This window comes from Stegostoma tigrinum, chromosome 1 (genome assembly GCF_030684315.1).
Source record: "Stegostoma tigrinum isolate sSteTig4 chromosome 1, sSteTig4.hap1, whole genome shotgun sequence".
Taxonomy (NCBI): domain Eukaryota; kingdom Metazoa; phylum Chordata; class Chondrichthyes; order Orectolobiformes; family Stegostomatidae; genus Stegostoma; species Stegostoma tigrinum.
Window position 1 is genome coordinate 55642269 of NC_081354.1, and position 24959 is coordinate 55667227.

Below are 24959 nucleotides of genomic sequence, written 5' to 3' on the forward strand. Positions count from 1 at the left end.
TTGCTGTATACATGACAGGTCCAAACAGCATGTGTCATTAACAAATTTTCGTCTTCTCGGCTGGGTGATCCAGGACTGAATCCCAGAATATTCAAAGGAACCTTTCAAAGCAAAATTACAGCCTAATTGGAGAAAAAGCCTTGAGTTCAAAAATGATGAAAGATTGAACAGGATTTGTAATTGACTGTTGTCTTAGCGATTATAATAAATGTTAATAATTAAACTGAATTTAGTGTTGTACTCAATGCATGTATTTTTCTTTATCCTTTAGGCAGCCCTTTCCTCCTGGAGACCGTGTAACTTTTAATGGGAAGGAATGTGTTTGCCAGAAATGCTCTCAGTCTCTGAGTACCAATGCCAAACATGTGTCAGCACAGACACCTCAAAGTAAGTGAGTTTAATTATTTCTAAGCGTTCACACCTTAAGGTCCAATTTTTTTTTCATTTGTAATGTTTCATCATATTGGAGTGTTTGAGGTATATCCTTTGAAAGCGTATTTGGAACACATAACAAAATACAAATAAGATTGACTCATGCATTGGGCAATTTTAGATATACATGTGGTAGGATTATGTTGAACAGTTGGTTCAGCAGTGATATTGCATCGACTGGTTGAGATTTCTGTACAAAGCCTCCAAGGAGCTATGTCTTTTCAATGACTGTGGGGTTTACAGTACTGTAGTTACTCAAATGGCACACTGGAACCTGTTGGGCAATTGAATTAATATCACTAATGTCACTGTGCCAGCCTGCTTGCTGCTTGTGATGTGAGAAATCACAGAATCCTTTAATGGTTGGGAGGAGAGATACAGTAACACTGTAAAATAACTTACAAATACTTGCTATTGCATAGAGATAGATCGTCTCAAGATTATAGCAATAATAACTGCTGGCAAACTGAGATTAAAATGATAGTGAAAAATAACCCCACTCTGTTTAAATGACATGGAAACATGTAGGTCTGGTTGTCTAAAAACTGATATTTGGTGTTACTAAAGTATGAACTAATGTACTTTTGACCATGTGGAGATTGATATTCAACTTGTAACTTATGTAAGCTCCTACCCCCTATAATCTTGCAATTATCTCGATCATTCATTTCGTTGCTGATGCTGTAATTGTCATAATTTTTGTAAATTGTGCATTTTATGATTGATAATGTTGGATTATTAAAGACCAAAATATTAAAAATTTTATTGGAAGGAGCTTTAAAATTGGATTAAAGTAGATAGCTGTGTAATAAATAACACACAGAAACTGGTTATTTTTACGTTTTGAGGTATCATGAGGGAATATCTTTAGTTTCTTTCTGTCCCATTAGTAGAAACCCAAAGAAACCACAGTACTAGCCATTTGCACAATTTCTCTAGGGTATTCACTGAGGGTTGACCAATCCACTTGAAAGTATTTAGTATTGGTGACAGTACACACACATTTTAAATTTTTATTTAACCGAGTTTTCTAATCAACCTATTCAGAGAGTGGGTGGGACTGGAGCCCAGACTTCCTGGTTTGGGGTAAGGGACACCACCGCTGTGCCACAAGAAGGTGCACATACCCATTTTACTAATGGGACATGATAAGGTGGGTAAATGTCACTCATTGATATGGTGAAAGAACAATTAATGTATTTAGGATGCCAGTTAATTAGAATTTCAAAGCTTCAGGTTTTACTAATGGTGTATGAGTACTTAGAGGCTTCAGAGTCTCACTTGATGAAGGGAGGCAGCAAGCAAGTGAGACATCCATGCCCACTCACTTTGGCAACCATTAAAAGAGTGTGTCAGAATCCACTTCCAAACATACAAATAAAAAGCAGAAGTAGGCCCTTCGAGTCTGATCCACCATTAAAAAAGATCAGGACTTCTCTGTTTGAGTTTTGAATTCCACATTTCCATCTACTTCTGATTAACCTTTGATTCCCTTACCCAAGAAGAGTCTGTCAATTTTCATTTTAAAAATATTCAAAAGCCATATTTCCACCACTTTCTGAGGAAGAAAGTTTGAAAGACACACAACTGCCTAATCGAAAAGTGTTCTTTACTTCTCTCCTAAAAGGGCAACTCCTAATTTTAAAACAGTGCCCCCTGGTTTTGGATTCACTTATAAGAGGAAATATGATTTCAGCATCCACCTTGCCAAAACCATTCAGGGCTTACAAACTTCCACAGGTCACCCCTACTCTTCTAAATTTCTGTGAAAATAAGCCCAGCCTGTCCAGCCATTCCTCATAAGACAGCCCATTCCACCCATCGATCTAGTAAACCTATTCTGAACAGTCTCCAAAGCAGTTATGCTCATCATTTAATAAGGAGACAAAATTCCACACAATATTCAAGATGTGATCTCACCAATGCCCGGTATAATTGAAGCATAGCATAGCATCCTTACTTTATAGAGATTGCTAAGCTTTTCCAGCAGGTCTGGCACCATCTGTGAAGGGAAATCAGAGTTAACGTTTCTTGTCTGTTGATCCTTCCTCAGAACTGGACATGCATCACTTCACAGATGTTGCCAGATCTACTGAGCTTTGCCAGCAATCTCTATTTTTGTTTCTGATTTACAGCATCCTTAGTTCTTTTGGTTTTTAACCTTACTTCCATGTCCAATTTGTCTCATTTTAAAAAATGGCATTCCATAAGTCATCTTAATTACTTGCTGTACCTATATACTAACATTTTACAATTCAGGCACTAAAACACCTAGATCCCACTGCACCTCAGAATTCTGTACTTGTTCTGTGTAATAAACTGCCTTTTATGCTACCTGCCAAATTGATTGATGTCAAATGTTTCCACATTATACTCCATTTACCAGATACTTGTTCACGCACTTAATTTATCTATGTCATCCTGCAACCTCCTTATGTCCTTTTCGCAGTCTACTTTCCAACCTATCTTTTTCTCAAATACAAGTTTAGCTATCATGTCTTTGGTCCTTCGTCTAAGTTGTTGACACAATTTGTAAAAAGTTGAGGTCCCCGGAACAGACCTCTCTCATCAAATTCTATCAATCAATAAAATATCCATTTATGCATGCTCTGTTTTTTGCCAGTGAACCAATCCTCTGCCCATGCTAATATGTTACCCACTACACCTGTGCTTATGCTTTCTGTGATAATCATTTTTTGTAGCGCCTTATTAATTGCATTCAGCAGGTCCATGCTTGTTATTTTAATGAGCTTCCCATATTGACAGTGCATGTTACTTCTTCAGAGAACCCTAATCAATTTATTAAACATGATTTTCCTTTTGCAAAACCATACTGACTCTTTCCACTTATCTTGAAGTTTACAAAGTGCTCAGCTTTAACCTCAATCATTGAATCTAGTGCAGTCCCCAAAACGGATATCAAGTTAAACAAACTGCAGTGTCTTGTTTCTTGCTTCACTAACTCTTAAATAGAGGAACTACTTTTGTTTCCATGGAGGAACTGCTGAGATTCTGTTACTGTGCAGTCCAATGGAATCCTTACAGAAACAAACAAATTTTGAAAAAATAATACCAAAGTATCTACTACCTCATTAGCCACCCTTTCTAAAACTGTAGGATGATGTCCATCAGGACCCCAGTACTTTGCAGCCTACAGCTCTATTAGTTTGCACAGTATTTCTTCCCTGTTGAATTTAAATTAATTTAGTTCCTTCAACTTTTGATTTATAACTGTTACTCGTGTGCTTGTTTTCCCTATCCTGTACAGCGAAGATAGAAAAACTTGTTAATTTCATCTGTTCCATCCTTGTCATCTACATCACTTTCTGGAGGACCAACATTCACTCTACTTACTTTCTTCCTTTTTAGATACCTTTATAATCTCTTTCTATCTGTTTTTACGTTTCCATCTAACTTCCTCCCATACAGTAATTTGTTTCTCCTGATTAAACTTTGACATATTTTGCCTTCCTTTATATTCTGACCACTTATCTGACTTGTTACTTATCTACATTTTTTTCTTAGTTTAATGTTTTCTTTTACTTCATTAGTTAATCCAGATGGTGGTTGTTTTCTTTCCTTTGTACAGAAATATACTTACTTTGAATATTCTGAAATATCCCCATTAATAGAGACTTTGTGTCTCTATTAATCTGTTTCCTAACCCAATATACCAGATCACTTCAGCTAGTTCAGCTTTCATGTCTACATAAGACCATAAGACATAGGAGTGGAAGTAAGGCCGTTCGGCCCATCAAGTCCACTCCGCCATTTAAATCATGGTTGATGGGCATTTCAACACCACTTCCCTGCACTCTCCCTGTAGCCCTTGATTCCTTTTGAGATCAAGAATTTGTCGATCTCTGCCTTGAAGGCATCCAACGTCCTGGCCTCCACTGCACTCTGCGGCAATGAATTCCAGAAGCTCACCACTCTCTGGCTGAAGAAATGTCGTCTCATTTCAGTTTTAAATTTACCCCCTCTAATTTTAAGGCTGTGCCCATGGGTCCTAGTCTCCCTGCCTAACGGAAACAACTTCCTAGTGTCCACCCCTTCTGAACATGATGGCCCTCATTTAAGTTTAAAGTACTAGTCTTCTCCACTTAAAACTGGATGTGAAATTCAATCACATGGTGTTCACTGCTACCTAGTGGTGCCTTTACTTTACTTTAAGGTAATATTGTCTCATTACAGAATACCAAGTTTAAAATATCCTTCTGTCTGGTTGGTTCCAGAATATGCTGCTCAACTCTAACTCAAAAGCATCCTATGTACTCTTTGTTTAGGCTACTATTGCCAATCTGATTTTTCCACTTTATATTTGATTAAAATCGTTTAAGGTTTTTGTTGCCCCTTGACCACAAGCTCCCAATATTTCTTGTATCCTTTGTCTTGCATTGTTACTGTTCAGGTACTCATAGACCACACTTCGACTTATTCCTGTACTATTCTTAATTACCACCAAACTGGTTCTACATCCTGATCGTCTGAACCAAAATCATCTCCAACTGTTACTCAGATGCCATCCTTGATTGAAAGTGCCACCACTCTACCTTCTTCTTTTTCTTAAGTCTGATATACCTCTCAATAGTCAGAGCCCAATCCTTGTCATTCTGCAGCCACATCTGTTATGACTGTCTATTATATTTATTTACTTTGATGTTATCAAATTATATACTTTGTTATGAATGCTACCCTGATCTACACACACAGTCCACAATGACTTGCTAGAGGAGAAAAGATGAAGCAACTGTGCAGGAGGAGCTCTGGTGCGTCAGATACACTCACTTGCATTGCCTTTCTTCTTGGCTTCCTGCAGCTGTTAAGGACTCTGCACAATTGAGTTTGTACCACTATCAGCTCCAAATGCTCCTCCATAACATTAGAACACCTTCACTCTTCTCTTATACCTGGGTCAATACATACAATGGAAATCTGTGTCTACCTTCAATGGAATAATGTATGATTATCTTAAGAAGATCCAAAAATATATGGGTATGTCAGCAGACATGAAGCCCAATGTAGTTGGGTGAAGTTGAAGATCCAGATAAAGAGAGTGTACAGGTAATTCTACTATAACACGTTTCTTTGGCGCGAATTGGCTGTAACGCAATTGATGAACAGTGGACACTATTCAGAAAATGCGAACTTTCAGCTGTACATGTGTAGTGATTTTTTTTCTGTAGTGATTTCCCTATAACATGATTTTCTATAGCGTGAGGTCATGCAAGAACGCAACTATTGCATTATAGGAGAATTACCTGTAGGTTCAAATATTGAGAAGTTATTAAGCAAAGGTGACATTTTCTTTTCAGAGGGGAATACAGGCAAATGAGTTAGGAGCATGTGTGGGCTGTTTGGCTGCTCAAGCCTGCTCCTGTATTAGGAAAATGATGGCTGATCTGATTGTAACCTCAACTCCGCATTTCCACCTACCCCTGATAATGTATTATCCCCTTGCTTGCCAAGAATCTATCAGCCTTTCCCATTAATATGTTCAAAGACTTTATTTTCACAGGCTTCTGAAAAAGAGAGTTTCACTCTTGATCTTTTGAGTGGAAAGTGGTTATCACATTTCTGTCTAAAATGGGTCACTCAAGTTCTATCTTTTCACCCAAAAGAAAATGACTCTTCAAATCCACCCTGTCAAGACTCCTCAAATCTTATGTGTTTCAATCATATCATTTCATACTTTTGCAAATTCCAGTGGATACAAGCCTAGTCTGTCCAAGTTTTGCTCATAAGATAACCTGTCCATTCCTGGTATTACTCCAGCAAACATTCTCTAAATAGCTTCCATTGCATTTATACCTTGCTTTAAACAAGGAGATCAATATTGTACACAGTACTTCTAATGAGGTCTCACCAGTACCCTGTGTAACTGAAGCATAATTCCCAACCTCTGTCTTCAATTCCCTTCAATTGAATCAGTTTTAAACACAAAAATATTTAAAGTCCATTAACCAAGGATGAATTTGCCTTGCCTAGAAAACTCCTTGACCTAATACTTACTTGCTTAACAGCAAATAATCTATCATTGTTTTATAATATTCCCTGGGGGACAATATAGATACACAATCACAACATCTCATTTGGATATGGGGTAGTAAACTATTTTTAGCAAACGAAAGATAATATTGCTAATGATAATTAGTCGGTGGAAAAGAGATAATGTGGACTGGTCCGAGTTGTGCCAGAACTTAAACATTGTAAAGTACTACAGTTTCCATTCATGATATTTTAAAATGTGTTTATATGGATATACAACTAGCTTAAAGATTCTGATGTACTTTTAACAAGATATTTAATGAACTCATCTAATCTTGCTGTTTTTGCAGAGTGTGGAGGCTGTGACCTGGAAATAAAAAATGGACAATCCTTGGTGGCTTTGGACAGGCAGTGGCACCTTGGCTGTTTTAAGTGTCATACTTGTGGGAAAGCCCTGTCTGCTGAGTACATCTGCAAGTAAGTACAGTTTGATTGCATTATGTAGGAAAAATCAAAAATTGAATAAAAATTCATTTCTCATGATGGGGCAAGGGGCAGCAGGGAAGGAAAAACTGGTGGAATCAAATTGACTACTGGCTACACATTATGACTGTCCAATTTTATTTTCCATTTCGTTCAGAGTAAAGGCAATTGCCCAGGTAAATGACAGGTGATCAATCTTCATGTGTTCCCAGTTCTGCCAAAGTTGAAAGTTAGCTCAAATTAAAACAAGAAATTGCAGATGCTGGAATTTTGAAATAAAAACAAAGTGCTGAAGCAATTTAGGAGCTGTGGCAACATATATGGAAAGAGAGAGCATTGATGTTTTGAGTCTTATTTAACCCTTGTTCACAACTGGCTGAGAAGAACTGTAACCACTTCTGAAGAGTCATGCCGGGTTTGAAATGTTAACACCTTTATTGGTTACAGATGCTGCCAGGCGTCTGAATTTCTCCAGCACTTTCTATTTATACTATTGTAAGTTACTTTTGTATCTTCGGATAGACAGGACTTCAACAGAATTTGCGGAATTTGCATGTGTTTCTTCCAATTCCTGCAGTAACTTGATTTAGGGAATGATGGAACCCTACAGAAACAGTAGACAGCAGCATGAACATTTTTGGCCATTTGTGGCTTTCTCCAAGAGTTCTGTTAATCTTCTGTCAGTGTTGCAGCAGGAAATCAGGTGAACCCCCCTCAAAAACTCTAGGTAAATGTAAATACTGCAGAAGTTAATCTCTCAATTTATCACAAGTAAATTGAACAATGCTTGCACAAAGACATGAAATATTTCTGATAACAATTATTCTTAGGAGGAGTTAGGCTTGCTTCTCACATCATGTAGAATTTATTGAAGCTTGCTGAAGTGGGAAACATGGTGGGTAGAGCAATTGAATTGAGACAGAGAACTTGTGTCAGCGTTTCAGCAGTGAGCAAACAAAATGCTGTTTAACAAGATTGAAACAACAAGGCAGTGCAGACTGGAAGTGGAGAGAAAGTAGTTAAACACATTGTCAAGCTCATAGTTAAGGCCTTTAAGTCAAATTTACACATCTCTAAATTGAAGGTTAACTTGTCTTGCAAATTTAACAGGATGTGTACAGCAGTCCTGTTCTTTCAGAAACCCTTCCATTGAAATCTAGAAGTTTTTGGGGACCATCTCTGTCTTAAAGTGAAAAACTTACCCTCCCTTTCATTGCATTGCAGTCTAAAATAGAAGAGGAAGTGAAGCAAAAGTTTGATTAAATGAAAAAGCCAATACTGATGAACTGGAGAACATAACCTTAAAGACGAAATAGAAGGACCAGGACCTCAAAGTGGATGACTCTTCAATCTCAGTCTTAAGATCATTCACTCAAATCCATCCTTGCAGTGCTTGTAGGCCATTCACTTTGTTCCTGCACTAGACACTTGACTGTCACTGGTGCTCACAATAAATGCTGCCTGGCCAGCTACACCCTCATTCCATGAATGAATAAAGTTGCTTACCTCCACTGTGATATCCATCCAGTTTTCCTTACTCGGGTATGAGGGTTTCTTCCTTACATCAGTTGGGAACAAGACCTCGTACTGTTTCAGAACTGCCTGGAGGAGGACACTCAGAAGGGTATTGCTGAATTGTGGAGTTATATTCAGCTGCATCTTTTTCTTATTGGTCTAGGTCTTGTTTTTCAAACTGCTCACTATCATTCTCAGAGTGTAGGAGACAAATGTTGCATTTGAAGTTTTTAGAATTGCATTCAGGTATGCCCATCTCAGGGCTGAGGTTTACTGCTGTGAAATTGCATTGCTGTTCATTATACCAATAATCCATTATTCTTTAGGAGGTATATAGCAGGCCTTCAGGGACTCATTTTTTTGGCATTGTATCCTTATCCTGCACCAAGAGGCCTGTGTTCAAGTCCCACCTGCTCTAGAGATGTGCAATAAAATCTCTGAACAGGTTGATTAGAAAAGTAAGTATATAGCAGGCCAATTAGAAAAATGTGGTGTCATCAGGCAAAGTCAACAAATGAAAAATCATGTTTTGCTAAATTATTAGTGTCCCTTGAGGAAGTAACAAGTAACATCAATGAAGGGGAGCTGGTGGGTGTACTCTATTCGGATTTCCAGCGAACATCTGACAAAATGCAACATCAAAGGTTACAAAGCAAAATAACAGCTCTTGATATGGTGGTAACACGTTAGCATGGATAAAGGACAGATTAGCTAATTGGAAGCTAAAAGGTAGGCATAGCTGGTTGGCAGGATATGGCAAGTGGCGTTCCACAGATGATTAGTGTTGGGACCTCGGTTATATACAATTTATATTAATGACTTGGGATGAAGGAACCAAGCATCTTATTACGAAATTTGCTGATGATACAAGGAGAATTGGGAAAGTAATTTGTGAAAAGTCCATAAATCGCCTGCAAGGTGATATAGTTAGGTTAGATGTGTGGATAAACCCTTGGAAGGTGGGTTATAATTTGAGGAATGTGACATTATTCACTTTGGAAGGAAGAATGGAAAGAATAGTTTAAATTCTACAGCTGAGGTGCGTGAGGATTCCGGTTTCCTGGTACATGAGCCACAGAAAGTTAGTATGCAGGTACAGCAAGTGATTAGGAATGCACGTGAAGAGTTGTTGCTTATTGCAGTTGGAATGGAACATAAAAGTAAAGACATATTACTCAATAGTATAAAGCTTTGGTGAGGCCACAACTGGAGTACTATGTTATAGCCTTGGTCTCCTTATTTAAGAAAGGACATAATTGAATTAGAAACATTCAGCAAAGGTTCATCCAACTGATACCTGGAATTGAAGGACGGGTTGAGGGACAGGATGTTGTCTTGAGAGAAATGATTTACAGTTTGGGCTTGTATCCATTGGAGTTTAGAAGAATGAGAGGTAATCATTTTGAAACTGATAACATAAGAAACTTGACACAGTAGAAGCTGAAATTATGTTTTCTTTGTGGGAAAGGGTTTATTAGTCTGGTGACCTGTCCTTCTCAGAAAATGGTGGATGTGGATTTTGTTGCAAGCTGTTAAGACTGAGATAAAAGGATTGTTGCCTAATAAGGGAGTTGGAGGTTATCGGAATAGGTAGGAATGTGAAATACAAGTCACAATCAGCTAAGTTATGAACTGTGGAGCAGGCTGCCAGGGCTGAAAGACCTCCTTCTGTTTCTAATTCTGTAAAGATCATATCTTTTTACTTTTCTGCACTTTAATTGGAGACTGAAATGGGAAATGAGCTATTTTAAAAACTAAGAGTTGTTGAAGGTTTGCTGCACTTTTTAAAAGCAAGTAGCTTGACACTCATTGTAAGTATTGTTTACAGTTTCTTATTCAAGCAGTAGTGGAAATCTAGTAATAGACAAGCTGGAGCCAGGGGCTCTGGGGATGAAGCTTCGGCCAGCAACAAATAGCTTATTGATCTGTGGACTAGAGAGCAGTTACCAAAGACAAAGGTCTCTTGCCTGCCGACAACTGAGATTGGCTCCCAATTAGCTAAACAGCTAGTGAGTGTGAAAAACCAAAGAACTGAGAATGCTGGAAACCTGAAACAAACACAGAAATTGCTGAAAAAATCTCTGCAGGTCAGGCAGCATCTGTGGATAGAAAGCAGGTTTAGCGTTGCAGGTCCAGTGGACCCTCCTTTAGCACCCTGAGTTTTTCTAGCATTTCTGATTTTATTTGGGAATGTGAAAGTTTGAGAGAAGCAACCAGACTTACACAACGAAAGTATATCTGATCCATTATAAAAAGAATCTCAAGTCTGATGATAACCAGTTTCTTTCCCCTCAATAGTTAGTGTAAGCTGTGACTTTTAGTCAGAGAGCTTTGAGTGTGAATCAATCACCTTGTGCCTCCTGCACACAAGTAAAATATCTGATTATGAAATATTGAGAGAAAATCCTATGGATAAGAATGGCAAAACCACTTCCTCAGTCTTTCTCTTCACCCACAACATCTATTTCTTTTTGTAGCTGTCTGTGTGTGTGTGTGTGAAGGGGTGATTTTGTAAGTGGGTTAGAGCTTCATCTAGTAGGTATAAGTCAATTGTTCATAATTTTTCTCCAGTAAGAATCTGTTTATTTAAGAAATAGCAGCTCTTGTTAAGGTTAGGAATCTGCTCTGTGCTTTCCGTCAGGCTGGATGTAAAAGACAGGTAAATTGGTGATTTGCATGCTTTTAATCAATTTTTTACTGATGTGATATCTCCAGGAATAGTGTGATTTGATTTCTAGCACGCTGCCCCAGTGAGGCATAGCAACTCATGTATCTGGATGTGTTGCTGCTGGAGAACCAGTGAAGGGTATTTACACTATGCAAGCAGAGCTGACTAATAATGACCATAAATCCATTGTCCATTGTCAGGAAAAAAAGCATCTGACCTTTAGGTAAGGAAACTACCATCCTTACCTGGTCTGGCCTGTATGTGACTCCAGACTCACAGCAATGTAATTTACCCTGAACTGCCATCTAAGCAATTAGGGATGGGCATTTAAAAGTGGTGCCAGTACATGTCCAGCCATCAGCTGCTGTTGGAATTGCTCCATACTCCTCCTCGACCCGTATGATTGACAGGTCCCATGTCTTCTGGGCATACTTGCATTTGGATTCATAGAATCCCTGCTGTGTGGAAGTGCCTATCAGGTCAAATTTAACTGTTTTAAGTTGGGATATAGCAGACCACATAACAGAATTCGAACTGTTTAGTTTTTTTTTCTCTTTGTTCATTAATGGGACAAGGGCATTGCTGGCTAGGCAGCATTTATTGCCCATCCCTAATTGCTTAGATGGCAGTTCAGGGTAAATTACATTGCTGTGAGTCTGGAGTCACATACAGGCCAGACCAGGTAAGGATGGTAGTGTCCTTACCTAAAGGTCAGATGCTTTTTTTCCTGACAATGGACAATGGATTTATGGTCATTATTAGATTCTTAATTCCAGATATGTATTGAATTCAAATTCCACCATCTGCCATGGCTGGATTCGAACCAGGTCCCCAGAATGTTAGCTGGGTCTCTGGATTAACAATCCAGCGATTATACCACTAGGCCATCACCTCCCATTTAAACAGTTTTCAGAGCTGTGGTGTCTAGATTTTGATATGTTCGATGCAGAAAAGGAAGCATGAAGATTTGTTTAGCAATCACGATCAAAGGTCAAAACAGACGAAGTGTGTTGGGGTAGCAAAGAACTAAAAAAATCCCCCAAAGAAAATGACCACAATAAAGACAAATTCAGACTTGGATTAAATTTCGATATTTGCCTACTAGAATTTGTGACTACTCAATGCACGGATACATGTAAGCAGATGCAGAGAAAAGATGGGGGAGCTAGCAAGCACAATTGTTGTATTGGTGAACACATCTACCTCCATGAAAGCTTGCCAGAAAAGCCTTATGGTGTCAAAATGCTACTGAAGTTTAGATGTAAGTCCAACCTAGAGTATTGTAGGCTGTTGAATCTTACAGGTCCTAAATACAATCTCATCACCAGACATCCAAATGTGCAAGGCATGGGGAAAGCGTGGTTTTCTGCATGCACCAAGAAAATGCTCTGCTTCTAATTAAATTTGCAAGATGTGGCAGCAAAGGCCCTTGGCAAATGCAGTGTATTTAAAGCAAAGATTGCTATAGGTGCAAAGAGAGATGTACTGAACCAAACTAAATGTGCATGAGGAATATCTTCAATTATAATTAACACAATCTGGTATCCTACCAGACATCTTACATCTATACAAGTGATCCTCAAACCAGAATTTGACAATGTACATGACAAGACAAAGAATGGTGAATACATGTTTCATGCTGTCATCACATTGTACAATTTTTTTTTAAATTTCAAATTATCTTCCTCAGCCAATCATGAATAGTCACCAGTTTTCTAAGATTGACACAGGGGCAAGTGCCAACATATTAATTATGTGATTTCTAAGAAAAAATCCACAAACATGGGAAGGCACAATGAAATGTGTGAATGTAAAGCTTTCAGCGTACCACCTGTTAACCAATTCTGTGCAATCACTAAGGGAGAGGCAATGGCCTACTGGTATTATCACTGGACTCTTAATCTAAAACACCCATGTCATGTTCTGGGGGACCCAGGTTCAAATCCCATCATGGCAGAGTTCAATAAAAATTTGGAATTATAAAACTAATGATGATGATGAATTCAATGCTGATCGTCAGGAAACACCCGTCTGGTTCACTAATAACCTTTAGGGAGGGAAACTGCCATCCTTACCCAGTCTGGCCTACATGTGACTTCAGACCCACAGAAATGTGGTTGAACCTTAACTGCCCTCTGGGCAATTAGGGACAGGCAATAAATGCTGCCCTAGCCAGCAATGTCCTCATCTCATGAATGATATTGTACCAGATATGTTAAGTCATAAAATGCTGACATTAGTCTTCACCCATGGGATCAGTCAGATATTCGAGACACAACAGAAACTGCAGTAGATTATTCAAGAATGCAGAACTGAGTCTGAAAGCAGAACAGAATACTTCACTTTTCTTTGTATTAATGGAGCTAAAATCTTACTATAAAGGCAAAATGTTGTGGCTGCTGGAAATCTGAAACAAACTCTGCAGCTGTGGCAGCATCTATGGAGTTTGAAGAAGTCATACCAGACTCTAAACATTAATCTTGCTTCTCTCTGTGCAGATATTGCCAGACTTGCTAAGTCTCCCCCAGCATTCTCGGTGCTTGTTTGATCTAAAATCTTAGTTTTCTGCTATGGAGAGAAAACTAAGTTCAAGGAGAAAAGGCTATTCTCTCTGCTGACGATAAGTCCAAATTGGACAATATTGGGTGGTACCAAAATTGGTGACACAATGAACAATGAAGAAGGTTATCTAAGAGTACGGTGGGATCTTGATCAACTGAGCCAGTGGGCTGAGGGATGGTAGATGGAGTTTAATTCAGATAAAAGTGAGATGTTGCATTTTGTTAAGATAAACAATGGCAAGATTTTCATTGTTAATGGTAGGAGTCTAAGAAGTGTTGCCAAACAGAGAGAGATGAAAGGATGCAGGTACATAATTCCTTGGAAGTGGAGTCACAGGTAGACAGGATGGTGAAGAAGGCATTTGGCACACTTACCTTAATTGGTCGGAGCACTAAATACAGGAGTTGAGCGATCAATTCACAGCTGTACAAGATATTGGTAAGGCCACATTTGCAGTACTGTGTACAGTTCTGGTCATCCTGGCTTGGGAAGGGTGTTATTAAACTGGAAAGTGCACAATAATGATTTATTAGGATATTACCGAGACGATAGGGCTTGAGTTACAAGAAGAGCTGGGACTTCTTTTCCCTGGAGTATCAGAGGCTGAGGGTTGACCTATGATGAGAGGCACAGATAAGATGAATAGCCAAGGTCTTTTCCGCAGGGTAGGGGAGTCCAAAACTAGAGGCTTAGGTTAAGGTGAGATGTGAAAGATTTAAAAGGGATCTGAGAGGCAACTTTTTCATACAGAGGATGGTGTGTGTTTGGAATGAGCTGCCAGAGGAACTGATCGAAGCAAATATAATTACAACATTTAAGAAACATTTGGACAGGTACATGGATAGGAAAGGTTTAGAGTGATATGAGGCAAACAAAGGCAAATGGGACTAGTTCATTTAGGAGACCTGCTTGACATGGATGAGTTGTGCTGAAGGCTTGTTGCCTTGCTGTATGATTTTAGTATTTCCAAGATGTCAAAATCTTTAGGGGATACTTTTATTCAGTTCACAAAGGCGAATGGAGAACTTAAAGAGAATAGAAAGGAGGAAGATGATTGATGATCTTGTATCATCAACCCAGTGAAAAGACTGCCCGTTTAGAGTAAAATTTGGAGCAACTTAATACAAGACAGAACAAGCCCAGTAGGAGCAGCTACAGAAATGTTAGCACAATGTCAAATTGATGGTTCTGCAATAACAGCTGGAGATGCACAGCATGCACAAGGAGTTGCAAGTCATTTGTGAGACAGTGCTTTGAGAAAGAAATGATGCTGTCGTGAAAGGATTCAAGCAGGCCATAGAGGAAACCAAACAACAGGCAGTAAATAGAAGCGGTCTGGCTTCAAATAATGCACAAAGAAACAAAAAAAAATTGTAGGCACGAAATAGTTGTTAGAGCAGGTAATTAAGGAAAAAAAATAAACTGGACCAAAGAAGGCTAAAGTTTTGATAGGATTAGAAGAATCCAGGATTTAGAATGAGAAGCTTCAAAATGAGTCAGAAACTATGAGGAGCAATGCAGTAAATGCTTAAAAACATGTACACCACTTGCAATACTTTGAAGAACAAAATCCATCAATTGCTAATGCGGAACAAATCATGACTGCACTACATCAGAATAAGCAAATTCGGGAACAGCAACTGCAGTTTATTAGTGGGGAAAATGACAATACTTCCAAATAAAGTCACCATTACAAGATCTGGACACACTACCAATTATCTATACATTACAGAGTCTCGTGGCCTCAATTGTTATTGTAAATAGTTAAAAAAATCTTTTCGAAGGAGGGAAGTTTTGTATATTTGACTTGTCTTAAATAGAATTCACCTTTAAATAGTCCACATGCTGTATGTACACAATGCCACATCATTCTCAGGTAATTAGTCGGCACACCAGTTGGTTTGGTGAAATGTCCTTTTCCTAACCTGTAGTGTGTTTTACAGTTTTAACAGAACAAATCCACAGAATTAATCAATCCCTGACAAACAGTGGATCATTAGACCATTATCATTGACAGGATAAGACCCTTGTTCCCATGATTAAATTATAGCCTACGTATTTAACTTAATAATCAGTGGAGCTAACACAAAGGGGAATCAGATAACAAATATAACTTAATATGGTGTTTGTACCAATGTTAAATACACTATATATCCCTTTAAATATTTCTGCAAGCTTTAGACTTGTAAACCATAACACCTAAGAAAAAGAAGCAGTCAATGCTGTTAATTGCAGTATAGTGAGTGATTTAGGAAAGTTTTTTAAATGTTGCCTTGAAATAGAGACGATAAAGCACACTTCTCTTATTTACACATTTATAAAAAGCTGGTAAAGAATAAATTATGCAAAGACAGTCGTGGAAATATGAAAATAGCATGTATGGTTTATGTTGGTGCTTCATTGCTGTTTGTTAATATCTTGCAATGAATCACTTTGGAACAAATTATGCTGGGGATAAAGTTAAACTTTGGTGGGGAACTAGGTATCAATATAAAAGCAGGTTGCATTTTACCATCAGATTCCCACTCATTGCATTACCTCAGTGACATTTGATCTTTTAATAAAATTACAGACATTATATCCAAATACTGTACATTGTGCTCAGCAATTTTATTTGTATCATATAAATGGATAACTAAATTATACAATTGAATTAATTATGAGTTTTAATTAGCTGGCTGGGAATTGAACCTGAAATATCCGTTATGCTGAAGCTTTTGTCTCTCACACAGAAGCATCCTTGGATTACTACATGTGACGTATCCAAAAGCCAGGGGAAAGGCTATTTATTTTGCAGTTTAGATTTAGTTGATTTGATGGATTTTTTTGGATAGTCAGTAAAGTGCTTTCTTTCACACAATGGACTGGAAACTAATCAGAAACAGAGTGGCTGCCACATGCTGAAAGGTTAATGAGACTTAATCAGTGTTCAACGAAGTGACAGGTTATGATCTAATTTGAATACTTCCCTGAGATAATGCTCAAAGTGATAGTTCTTTTGAGAATGAGCAAGTTGAGTGTGAGAGAGGGTAAATTAATATGTGTGACAGAAGCTCCTCCACCACCCAACCAACCCCAGTTTTAATATCCAGGATTGCAGCTTTCAATCCTCCAGACAGATTTCTGGATAGGTTGGGGAAGCACTGCTTCAAATCTTTAAACTTTCCAGGTTTAGCAGCTGAGCCTGAGATTGTAAGTGTTATTAAAGTAGGCATTATTGCTATCTGCATTTTTAGAACATGAAGGAACTTTGATCATTTTGTGTACAAATTGTACAATAATGCTTCGCCTGAATGTTGGAATGGCGTACAGAAAAACTGAGGTGTTCTACCCATCAGAAGCTTTCCCCCTCTCTGTCGAATATGATAGAAAGCAAACTGAGCTCTAAGCAAGATGCAAAACAGAATCCCTAAATTCAGGTATAAGGGTGGAAGTGATGTATTTAGTGCTTTAAGTCAAATTGTGCTACTTTCAGTGTTGGCTGAATGTAAAGACAGCAATCCATCATGTTTTTATCTGAATCATTTGTTGTTTCCTTTCCCATGAAATGCTTATTGGAATTGAGCAAATAAGTTGAGGATAGTTTTAAGTTTATTGAGAAATCTATTAAAATTAAATAGTAGCCCTGGGTGTATCTTTTTTAAAAAATATATAAACTCTGTATAATCTTTGTCAGTATTCAAACATAAAATGTTTAGAGATAGTGATCTTGGAGAGCATTCCAGTTCTACAACTCCATGTAAGGGACTAAGCAAGTAAATCCATCATGGTTATGAACCTTTTAAACTGTAGTCATTTAGCTCTTAATGTACACTTGTGCAATAATATTTAGTTTTACACATACACTGCTGGGGGCATATTCTATGGAATTTGGATTGTTGGGGATGATTTAATCAAAGATTTTAAAATCATAAGAGAACAGAGAAGGTTGAGAGAGAGAATCTACTAATGATTGAGAAACATAGAACTAAGGGGCACAATGTAAATTAGAGCCAGATCAAGTGAAAGGAAGAAACAATTATGTCTTCAAAGGACATTAAAAGTTTGGAATTTGCTTTCACCAATGACAGTTGATGTTAGATTAATTATTAATTTTAAAACTGAGATTAATATAATTTTGCTAAACAAAATTTAGAGATAATGAGCAAAAGTTAGTATATGAATTAGCCATTACCTCAATAAATTGCAGTGACACAAGCTTGTTGGGTCACATGACCTTCTCCCCCATCTATGGTCCTTCAATTCCTTTCTACATATCTGATACATAGCTTCAATGCTTTCACTTTAACTGCTAGTTTTGCCAGTTTTAACAAGTCGTCAAATGGTAGAGCTAGTGATTAGGCGCCATGTAAGGCCGATACTTCTGTTTGCCTGCACTTTGAACATGAAATACAATTTGCCGTGCCAATTTGGCAGTTTTCTATTTCAAAGATCATTCAGAAAAATGTTCATTTATGAGCTGGTCAGTAAAATAAATTTATTTGTTGCAGTAAGATCTCCACTCCCCAATTGTCGGTCATAAGTAATCTTTTTTCAAAATTGGGTGACAGCAGCAACTTCCATTTGATCACAACCTTTATTACTGTAAACATCACAGAGGAGAAATGAATGACTGACTGGCAATGGTCTGGAATAGAGGGTTGGAGAAATTGTGCCACATCAAATGATTTGCTATTGCAATTGAGGAATCTTCAACTTTTTGCACAGTTACTGCAAATGTCATAATCGCAGCTGAAAAGTCTAAGCAATTATCAACATTTTTGATTGAAAGTTAGACTGTAGTATGGGGCCCATTTTTAAACAGCATGGTAATGTCATAAGTTATGTATTAATATGTGTCTCACTTATACAGGGATGGGGCTCCTTACTGTGAGGCTGATTATCATTCTCAGTTTGGCATCAAATGTGAGCGCTGCTTGAAATTCATTACTGGAAGAGTACTGGAGGTAAGAATTTATATGCTGCTTTTTAAACATTTTATCACCCTTCTGCTTTTCCTTCTCAACTTTTTATCTCTTCTTTACGCTTCTTACTGCACTAACTTGGGTTTACCCTATTGATGCACCCAGTTTTGGTGGTTTTCAGGTGTACATCTTATGACTGGAAAGCGTTGAGCTGCCATTCTACCTGTGCAAATTGTGCTCTCCATTCTTTACTCAATATGATGTTCATGGAAGCATATGCTTCTCAAATACAGTGATAAATAGAAATAAAATTTAATTAGTTGCAATGTTGAATGTTGATCATCCTCTTAATAAATTAAAACCTAAGGGCATTCAAATTCACTCTCTGCTTGTTTCATTTATGGGGACAACTTCTCGTTGTACTTGGCCCCTTTTACCTCAAACGCACTACTTGCTTCTGTTTGCCTTTAATAATTTTAAACGATTAGACCAAATCTCTCTTTTTAGTATAAATGTTGCCAAGAAGTTCACAATCAGCATTGAGTTTGATCTCATACATCAATTATCTTAGTATAGAATTATCCTTGTCACCTTTCTTTGCACCTTCTTACGAGCTGTAGTATCCTTCTTGAAGTAGTTAGTGATTGCATTTCATTCACCTGGCTCCTGAGCTTTCCTGGAGGGTGGCCTTTTGTATAGAGAGCACTCTGATTTCTCTCCATACATGATGCCAAATCTGCTGAGCTTCTCCAGCAATTTCTGTTTTCGTTTCTGATTTCTAGCATCCACAGTTCTTTTGGTTTTTATTTAACACAGCCACAGAGCCTGGACTTCCAGTCAGATACAACATAACTGGGAAGGGCTTTTGCTGGATGCATATAGGAGGATAAGGCTATCAGTTGCAAATGAAAAAAGAGAACAGGAAACCTTGAAGTATCCCAGGCCTCAGTTTAGCACTTACCAAAGTGTTCAATTAGGCATCTATATCACTCTTCATCTTAGTGCTTTGAAACCTCTCACCTCTTGGATAACAGGCTTCTTTTTGTTCTCCTTACTAAAATGGACAGTTTCATTTTTGGTGATATACTTCATTTGCCAGATCTTTGCCCATTCATATAACTTAGCTGTATCTCATTGTGACTTTCTAATGTCATTTATGCAAATTACTTCTGTTCTTATCTTTGTGTCTGGCTGCTCCAGTTCAGTTTCTACTCAATGGTAACCTGCAGGAGATTGATAGTGAGGGATTTTGTGATGGTGATACCGTTGAATATCACATAGAGGTGGTTAGATTCTCTCTTATTGGAGATAGTCATTTTCTGGCACTTGTGTATCATAAATGTTGCTTGTCACTAAACAGCCTGGATGTTGTCCAGGTATTGTTGCATATGAACATGAGCTGTTTTAATATCTGAGTGACAAATACTGCTGAACATTGTGCGATCATCAGCCAATATTCCCACATCTGACATTGTGATGGAAGGAAGGTCATTGGTGAAGCAGGGAACATGGTTGAGCCAAGGACACTACTCTGAGGAATACCCACAGTGAAGTCTTGTGACTGAGAGGATTAAACTCCAGCAATAACAGCCATCTTTCTTTGTGTCAGGAATGACTACAGCAGAGAGTTTCTTTCTGCTTCCCATTGGCTACATTCAATTTTGCTTGGACTCCTTGATTCCATGCTTGGTCTTCTTTGCCATGATGTCAAAGATAAAGAGAAGGGCAAGAGCTTTAGAATATTTGAGGAAAAGTCTTTTTACACATGGGGTGGTGGGAATCTGGAACGCACTGCCTGGCAGGACAGTAGAGACAGGAAACGTCACAAACTTTAAAAAGTATGTGGATTACCACTTGGAATGTTGTAATATTCAAGGCTATGGGTCAAGTTCTGGAAAGTAGATAGGTCAGTGCAGACTCAATGGGCCAAAGGGCCTCTTCTGTGCTTTATGATTCTCTGACAGTCACTTTCGCCTCACCTCTGGAGTTCAGCTCTTTTATCCAAGTTTGGACCAACACTGTAAAAAAGTCATCAGTATATTGGTCCTGTCAAAACCCAAACTGAGCTTCAGAGAGCAGATTATTATCATTTGATAGTGGTGCTGATGACACCATCCATCACTTTGCTGACTATCAAGAGTAAACTGGCAAGACTGTAATTGGTTGAATTAAACTTGTCCTGCTCTAAGTGAATAAATAGCTGGTCAATTTTCTATATTGTCTGGCAGTGCCAGTGTTGTAGCTGCCTGGGAAAGCTTGCCTGGGTCTTGAGTACAGTTACAAACCTTTGCAGTATCCAGTGCCTTCATCTATACCTGGATATTATTTGGAGTGAAGCATATTGTCTGAAAACTGGCATCTGTGACTTTGAGAGCTGGGACCAGCAGCTGGGGAACTGTGGAGGAGTTTCAGATGTTTTGTTCATTTTCAGGGAAGATGGATGTGAATGCATCAACCTTGCCTTTTTGAGATATTTGTGGAGTTACGTCTTCCTGTTAATTGTTTCATTGCTCTCTACCATTCACAATTGAATGTGGCAAGCCTGCAGAGCTTGGATCTGATTCATTGGTTGTGGGAATGCTTAGTTCTGTCCATTGCATGTTGTTTCTGGCTTCCATACTCACCTCAGGATATGAAATAAATGCAGTAGCAATAAAACAAATGTGTAAACTTGTGACAATAGATTTGACATTTTAAACCATTAAGCAATCGAGATACATACACTCACTGTGAGAAAGCAGAGATCAGCTTCAAAAGGTTTTTACACTCCAACTAATAGGCAAAGTAAGCCTCTCAAAGTGCAGTGACAATCTGTTAACTGAAGTTGTGTTCTTTCTATGTCTGACAGCATACATAAGTTTGTTTAAACAAACACATTTCCTTAAGAGTGAACTGTGTCTATCTTCTACTGGAATTGATACATTGTGAGACTCTGGATGGTATAAACTGCTTAATAAAATCAGCTGAGAGGTTTTAAAGAATGTTTCTGCCCAGTGTGCAGATTTACATTAGAATAGACATATGCCGTAGAATGTTGAATTCAAATTTGTTTGTCTCAGAATCAGAAACGGGTGAGTATGCTATCGGGGAGATTAAGTTAATTTTACACTAAGGCTGGCGATTTTCAATGTGCACAATGCTGGGGTGCCCTTCCCCAACTCAAGAAATGATAATCAATCAGAAGACTCTCAGAAACCAGCTACTGAAATTATACCTGGGGAAAAAATATATTGCAGACAGTATTTTCTGAATATTTATGTTTGACAGTTGAAGCAATGTGAATGACTCTAATGTTTTGACTTGGTGTTGTTCTATCTAATTTTCTTATTAAAGGCAGGAGAAAAACATTACCATCCAGACTGTGCACGATGTGTGAGGTGTGAAGAGATGTTTGCAGAAGGCGAAGAAATGTATCTGCAAGGTACACATGTTCTTGAAAGATCATAATGGACTATTACTGACTGTACTTATGTCTTAATCAGTTTGCCCAAGGCAACCCCAAATTCATGCTCCCTGCTGCAATGAGAAATATCTTGCATTGATGGAGCTTTGTTGTAATCACATGGGATTCTAAAGAAATGGGATTGTATTATGGTCAGGATTCTGACTGCAGAAAGCCAGATGCAGTACTGAACAAACCCTGTTTATCTTAATATAATTGAAAACAATTTAAAGAAAGAAAGTGGGATCAAAATAAAAACAGATTTTCTGATTCAAAGAAGTAATAAAAATGAGATGTGTAGTTCTAGACTGGTGTATTTGAGTTCAAGCTATTTCACCATATAGCATTGCTATAATTGGACAAGTGCCATTGGAGGTCCAAAGGCTTTGAGAAGATAGCAAATCACGGCCCACAGTTTCACAAAGAACAGAACAAATTACAGTACAGGAACAAGCCCTTCAGCCCTCCAAGCCTGCACCGACATGCTGCCCATCAAACTAAAACCCCCTATTCCTTCTGGGGACACCATCCTTCTATTCCCATGCTATTCATATGTTTGTCAAATATTCATTTATTTGGGAACAGGAATCAATGGAAAGGCAAAATAGGGTGGTTGCAAGGACTTTAAACTAATTAAAGGCAGTTTGAGAGCGAGGGGATTGGGGTGGTGCATAGGAGACGATATTCAAATTTCCAGAACAATTTATAGGGCAGAGCGTATGGAAAGGGTCAGGAATCTAACTTTGGGCACAACAGATCTGAAGAACCTATGAAAATGGGTGGTTAACACAGAACTGAGGGTGTTATACTTAAACATGTGTTTGTAGGAAACAAGGTAAATGAGTTTGTAGCACCGTTCGAAATTGGCAGGTACAATGTCTTGGACATCACAGAGACATGGCTGCAAGAGGATCAGGGCTGGGAACTAAATAGAGTCAAAAGATTGTACAGCACAGAAACTGTCTCTTCAGTCCAACACATCCATGGTGACCAGATATCCTAAATTAATCTAATCCCATTTGCCAGCATTTGGCCCATATCCCTTTAAATGTTCCTATTCATATGCCCATCCAGTTGCTGTTTAAATGTTGTAATTGTACCAGCTTCCATCACTTCCTCATTCCATACGCGCATCACCATGTGCATGAAAAAGTTTCCCCTTAAGTCCCTTTAATATCTTTCCCCTCTCACCTTAAACCAGTGATCTCTGGTTTTGGATTCTCCCACCCTAGTTCACCCTGCCCATGCTCCTCATGATATTAAAAACCTCTACAAGGTCATCACTCAGCTTCCGATGCTCCAGGGAGAATAGTTTATTCAGTCACTCTCTACAGCTCAAACCCTCCAGTCCTGGCAACATGCTTGTACATTTTTCTGCACCCTTTCAAGTTTAACAATTCCTTTACTATAGCAGCGGGACCAGAATTGAACGCAGTGTTCCAAAAATAGCCAAACTGATGACCTGTACAGCCACAACATGGCCTCTCAAATCCTATACTCAATGCACTGACCAATAAAGGCAAGCATTCCAAGCGCTTTCTTCACTACCCTATTTACCTGTGACTCCACCATCAACGAACTATGCACCTCAAGGTCTCTTTGTTTGACAACACTCACTAGGACCCTACTATTTAGTGTATAAGTCCTGCCCTGATTTACCTTACTAAAATGCAACACCTCATATTTATCTAAATTTATCTCTGTTTGCCCCTCTCGGGCCCATCGGCCCATCCAAATTAAAGTCCCATTATATTCTGACATGCCTTCTTCACTATCGACAACACCACCAATTTTGGTGTCATCTGCAAACTTACTAACCAAGGATACCAAATATCCAAGGAAACCTGACCTATCAACAAAACACGCAGATGGGTAAGTGTTCGAGGTTGCATTGTTCGTAATCCTGATGTGAGTAATGTACAGGCCTCTGAGCAGTAGTGAGCATATGATGCAGAAAATAATCAGGAGACAGAAAGGCATGTAAAAAATGCACTATTACAGTTGCCCTGGGATGGTCAATATGCAGGTGGATTGGGAAAATCAGGTTGGTAGCTGATCCCAATGAAAGGAATTTGTGGAATTTCTATGAAATGGTTAGCAGCTTGTGGTAGAGCACACTGGTGAACAGCCAGTTCTGCATTTTATGATGTGTCTCGAGGCACACCTGATTAGGAAGTTTAAGGTGGAGGAAACCTTAGCGGGCAGTGACCACAGTATGATAGAATTCACCCTGCAGTTTGAAAGGGAGAAGCTGGAATCAGACATTACAGTATGACAGTGAGGGTGGAGCTGGTGGAACTTGATTGTAAAGGAAGCCTAGCAGGGAAAATGGTGGAGCAGCAATGGCAGGAGTTTCTGGGGGAAATTCAGGAGGCACAGCAGAAATTCATCCCAAGGAAGAAGCAGCTATGGTTGACGAGGAAAGTCAGGGACAGCATAAAAGTAAAAGAACAAACATGTAATGAAGATTAGTGGGAAACCAAAGGATTGGAAAGCCTTTAAAATCAAGAGAGAACAATTAAAAAAGCAATAAGTTGGGGAAAGACAAAATATGAGTGTAAACTAGTGGGTAATAAAAAAGAAGATTGCAAAAGCTGTTTTAGACATATAACAGGTGAGAGGCAGGAATGGACATTGGACTCCTGGGAAATTCGACTGGAGAGGTAGAAATGGGGAACAAAGTTACAGCAAAGAAACTGAACAGGTACTTTGCATCAGTCTTCAGACACCAGTAGCATAATAGAGTTTCAAGAGTCAGTGGGCAGAGGTGAATGTAGTATCCTTCACTAAGGAGAAAGTTCCAGGGAAGCTGAAAGGTCTAAGGATAGATACATTTCAATGACACCCCAAGGTTCTGAAGGAGATAGCTGAGGCAATATTGGAGATGTGGTGGTGATCTTTCAGGAATCACCTGGAGTTAGGGAGGGCTCCAGAAAATAGCAAATGTAACACCCCAGTTTAAGAA

General features: G+C 38.6%; 1 protein-coding gene across 1 annotated transcript in view; it reads left to right on the top strand.

Moving 5' to 3' along the window:
* Window positions 1–24959, top strand: part of ablim2 (actin binding LIM protein family, member 2) — a 333460-nt gene that overhangs the window by 151265 nt on the left and 157236 nt on the right. Inside the window, exons 4-7 of the mRNA XM_048533104.2 lie at window positions 272–387; window positions 6771–6897; window positions 18501–18594; window positions 21886–21973. Of these exons, the coding sequence (XP_048389061.1) occupies window positions 272–387; window positions 6771–6897; window positions 18501–18594; window positions 21886–21973 (425 nt within the window). The remainder of the gene's footprint in view (window positions 1–271; window positions 388–6770; window positions 6898–18500; window positions 18595–21885; window positions 21974–24959) is intronic.